This window comes from Sporobolomyces salmoneus (assembly GCF_050403485.1).
Source record: "Sporobolomyces salmoneus JCM6883 DNA, S_salmoneus_JCM6883_v1_ctg119, whole genome shotgun sequence".
In the NCBI taxonomy this organism is placed as follows: Eukaryota; Fungi; Basidiomycota; class Microbotryomycetes; order Sporidiobolales; family Sporidiobolaceae; genus Sporobolomyces; species Sporobolomyces salmoneus.
In genome coordinates this window covers 1-4,541 of record NW_027481044.1, presented here as the reverse complement: position 1 = coordinate 4,541, position 4,541 = coordinate 1, and the positions used below count along the sequence as shown (strand labels likewise).

General features: G+C 49.2%; 1 protein-coding gene across 1 annotated transcript; it reads right to left on the bottom strand.

The window, feature by feature from the left end:
• Positions 1-87: 87 nt before the first annotated feature.
• Positions 88-977, bottom strand: JCM6883_001740 (uncharacterized protein; the record flags this gene model as incomplete). Its single annotated transcript, XM_076635606.1, has 3 exons — positions 88-404; positions 475-741; positions 809-977. The coding sequence occupies 3 exons, from the start codon at positions 975-977 to the stop codon at positions 88-90; spliced, it is 753 nt and encodes a 250-aa protein (XP_076484408.1).
• Between the last annotated feature and the right edge of the window lie 3,564 nt (positions 978-4,541).

Below are 4,541 nucleotides of genomic sequence, written 5' to 3'. Positions count from 1 at the left end.
CTTGAAGGAGAGAGTAAAACAGGAGGAAGAAGGCACAGAACGTATTCAACTCGAGGAGAAGAAACTAATTCTCCTTGTTTGGGGCGATTATTCCTCTTCAATCTTGACCTTCTTCTTTGCTCCTCCTCCTGCGGAAGAGTTCTTACGTTTCGCGGAAGATCCTTCGTCTTCATCGGAGGAGTCGGAATCGGAGTCGTCGGAGTCGGAGTCGGAGTCAGAAGAAGACGATGACGAATCAGAGTCGGAGGAAGAGGAAGAGGGAGAGTTGGATGAGGAGGAGAAGACTGGCTGTCCTGCGATAGCTCGACGTTTGAATTCGGTGTAGGTGTCGGGTCCTCCGGCGTCGATGACCTCCTCGAGTTTTCTGCCCCAGTACGAATCGTGGTCCGAGTGATTTTGAGGATCTAACAAGAGATGTTGTTGATATCTCGTCAGTCGTGCCCGTAATGCAATGAAGCTGATGATGACACATACAAAGATGGGAGAATAAAGTGCTGAGCGATGCACCCGTCCAATCCTGTTTGTCGACCTTTTTAACCTTGACCGCGATTTCGTTCCAGGAGAGGGAGTTGTCGCCGAAATTGTACTTCCCGACGACCGGAAGTACCTTGCGGATAACCTCGAAAGACCAGTCAAGCGAGACGCGTCCTTCGTTGAATGGTTGCCTAGAGAGCCTGGCCGCCGTCCTCCTGTCAGTCTTTCCACGAGAAATGTCTTGCTCTGACTTGACTTTGTATCGCCCTATCAAATTCAAGCCGTACAGCACATCAGGGACTGGACGATTAGCAGGTCAAGCAATTACACTCACGGATCAAACTAATTTGAGCTTGGACTGCGGTCGCCGTGAATCCATTTTCGTTCGGGAACGCTTTCTCGAGTTTCGGGAGAGCGATTGCCGCAGCTTGGACTATAAGGAGATTGCGAGTAGATTGTTCAATCTTGATGAGTTTGGCGATGTACTTGTCCGACCACTTCATTCTGAGGGTTGACAGAACGAGTCGAATCCAGGTGGGAAAGAGAGGAGAGAAAGGGGACGACGAGAGAAGGGTCGAACATGAGTGAGGGGACGGGGACGAGGAGAATGTGATTTCGAGTTTCGAGTTCGTCCTGTGAGAGGATTGAACGAAGTACGATCAGTTGAGGCTCTCGTACGAAAAGGGAGAGGAAGCAGAACTCACGAGAATGATCGAGAGAAAGTAGGCGAACCGACGAGTTTGAGTCAAGGATTGAGTTGTTGATGTAGACTGGAGAGAGAGGAAGTGTTCGCGAGAGTCGGCGATGAACGTCCAACGACGAATCCGAGGAAGGAGTCGAAGCGAGTAACGAGCACGCGAGATTGATCGACGTTGTCGAGGATGTGTTGAGAAGACGACGAGGTTGAAGCAGTGTCGAGAGACGAGGGGAGTGTTGAAGGTTGCGACGAGACAAAGAAGTTGCGAGTGGGAACGAGGGAGAGTTTGATGTCGATTCGGTACGAGAGATGAGGTTGATCATATGAGAGGAGGGGAGAGGAAAGAGGCGAGTGAGAGGTCAGTGATCGAGCGAGAATGGAGCATCGGAAAGGGAGAGTGAGAGGGAGAACAAAATGCTTACAACGAAGGAGAGCAGCGACGAGAGAGTGAGAGAGATCGAGGTGTTTGAACCAGTTGGAACGGATCACGAAGAGTAACTAAGGGAGAAGGATGAGAAGAGAGGGGCACAGTCAGCTATCGATTGTCATTTTCGATCGTGAGGAAAGAAAGAAATGGACTCACAATGATCGAGAGTGTTGAGAGTGACAGCGAGACCGGATAGCGAGAACGACAGAGTTGAGTTCGTGTTGAGGTAGAGTGAACCGAGACGAAGAAGAGGGTCGAGGAGTGAGGGGAGAATCGAGGGAAGTGTCAGCTATCGAGAGAGCGGGGAGAGAGAGAGGAGACGAGGAGAAGAGAGGTCAGTACCGAGAGAGATGAAAAGGGAAACTCACCTTGATTGTGATTGTACGAGTGAGAGTGTTGGTTAAGTTGAGCAGCGGTCGAAGGCGAGAACGAAGTGAGAAGAAGGAAGGAAAGAGAGGAAGAGCGGAAGAGGGTCGGTTTTGTTCTCTCACTAGCGAGAAAGAGCTGCGAAACCGAACAAACTCGCAGCAAGTTGAGGAAAGGAGGAAATGGTCCGATTCGATTTCTGAAAAGACCAGTCGGTCGTACTCGATCCAGCGATCCAAAGTCGAGGCTAGGCGAGCCAGTAAGAGGTTGTTTCGAGCGAGAGACGAGGCGATTTGGTCGACGCGTGACCTGAGGTTGAAAGTTTAGAAAAGGAGATTTTTGGGAAGAGTCGAGTCATTTTCTTTCAAACTTGTCCGTTTTGAACGATTCCAATGCGAGCACATTCGCTCCAGTTGTATATTTCTATTCCGAAAAAAGCGCGAGCGCTAGACCTTGAGATGAAGGAGAAAAAAGAGAAAAGGTCAAAACGTGACGTGGGGTAAAATCGGACATACCGTTCACTAACTCATCAAGAAAAAAGTGACTCACTTTCGGCATCCCCATTTCCCCCTCGCTAATTGAGCTCGCTTGGGAGAGCGTTCACACAAGGCCTGAGGGTGAGAGAGAGGGGCAGAGAGAAAGAGGTAGCGAGAGAGAGGAAAGAATAAAGCGAAAGCGAATTTGGAAGGTCGAATTGAGGTCTTCGCGTTCTTAGCCTAGTCGTAGGCAGCTATCGCAGCTGTAGCCAGAGCTGCAAGAATCACCAAGTTAGCTGCTGAGGTCGAGGAGAAATCGCGGAAAATTGAACTCTTCTCTTACCTCTGTTCTTGAGTTTCCTCTTTCGCCTTCTTCGACACTGTGCGCAGACAAGGCACACCTTAGAGAAGAGATAAGGGTAGTCACCTGGTTCCTGATGGTGAAGAAAAAAGGGAGCACGAGGCTGATAATTAGCAAATCCTCACGAAGAATGAAAACTGTCTCGTTTATCCCGTCTTTGGATCTCCTCAATCTCTTCCCCTCTCCTATAGTCTACCATGATCGAGTCGTAATCGTGTTGCAGGCCTCAGAAGAGAGCTTGATGTAAAGAAAGAGAGCTGACAAGAGAAATCCTGTTTTACTCAATCAAACGAGAAACACGGCGTTAGCACCGTCCTCGCTCGTTCTCAAATAAAGCAAGAGTTAAAGCTTACATGTGGTAAGGAGAGAATAAACTGGTTAGCACGCTTGAGGGGAGGGGAGAGCGGGCTCGCAATACAACGCTTCTCACAGAAACACGATTTTCCCCCTCTCTAGAAGCCTAGACCCTCTTTCCTTCCATCCGTGGTCGACGTCCAGATCCAAGAATCATTCGGGTTGGTGGTCAAGGGTTCAATGCTCCGAAACTAGGAAGGATCGACGTAGTCGAGGGTGAAGACGAGTTTGCCTTACATTTTTCTCCTCCGCCCCATTCCCCTCCTTCTTCTTCTCCTTCTCCCGGTGATTCTCCATACAGAGATGAAAGTACATCTGCAGAGACGAGCAAAGAAAGGAACGGAAGAGAGTAAATCACAAATCATTAATAAGATTCTGGTTTCGTTTTCGGTTGACAAGCGAGGAAGAAGAACAAAACTCACTAATGATAGCGATTCCCTCTCACTTCGACTATCAGATGAGGGATATCCTTCTTTTCTTCCTCTCCCAAACCGAGAAACCTCGAATTATCCAAATTCTTGCTTATTTCTCTCCACTTTCGGAGTTCCCTTCTCTTCGCTCTGCCCCTCCTTCGCTCAGTATGCGTTTTCGGCTCAAGCAACTTCCGTTGATATCTTGAAGATGTGGCTACTGGCGATTGAAGGGTAATCGAAGAGAGAGAGGAAAACGAAGAAGGAGGAGGAGAGAAGGAAGGGAGAGAGCAAATTAGAAATGAGAATTTGAATCTCGATTATGATAGGGAAGAGAAACTCACGGGAACGCAGGAGGAGACCAGAATCGAGAAAGAAGGAAGGAAACGATGGAGGGAAAGTAGAAACTGGATGTAGAAGAGGCGGATTTCGAAGCGAGAGAAATGCAAGGTTTTGATTGCTGTTTCGTCACTTTCCTCCTGTACGCGACGAGAGGGGATCAGTTGCAGTGTCAATGGGAACGAAGAGGGAAGACGAGCTCACGGCCTGCCAGAGAGAAAAGTGTAGGAATCATTCACGAGATTGTGAAAACGCACTCAGTTCTTCCCAGTTCCTCCTCGTTAACCTAGCTCTCTGTAGACTAGCGGATTTCCCATGTGTTTCAGATCTCTTGGGAGAGCACCGTCGATCGACTCGTGTGATATGGCTAAGCCTCGGTCGGTTTCCAAAGGCAGGGCAAGCGAGAAATAGGACAGAAGACACGAAAGTCGAGCTCATCTGGAGCAGATTGCAGGCACAGAGCGCCAGAGGTCGAAGGTCAGAACGCTACGAGCAAGTTCGCGTGCCAAGGAGCAGCGCGGGTACGGGAGGACTTTCTCGAACAAGAACAACAATCTCGAGCGAGAAAGGAGAAGTCTATCTTCCAGTAAAGGACGATATCGAAGCAGACAAATACGGAGCAGGTGGGAGTCGAGCT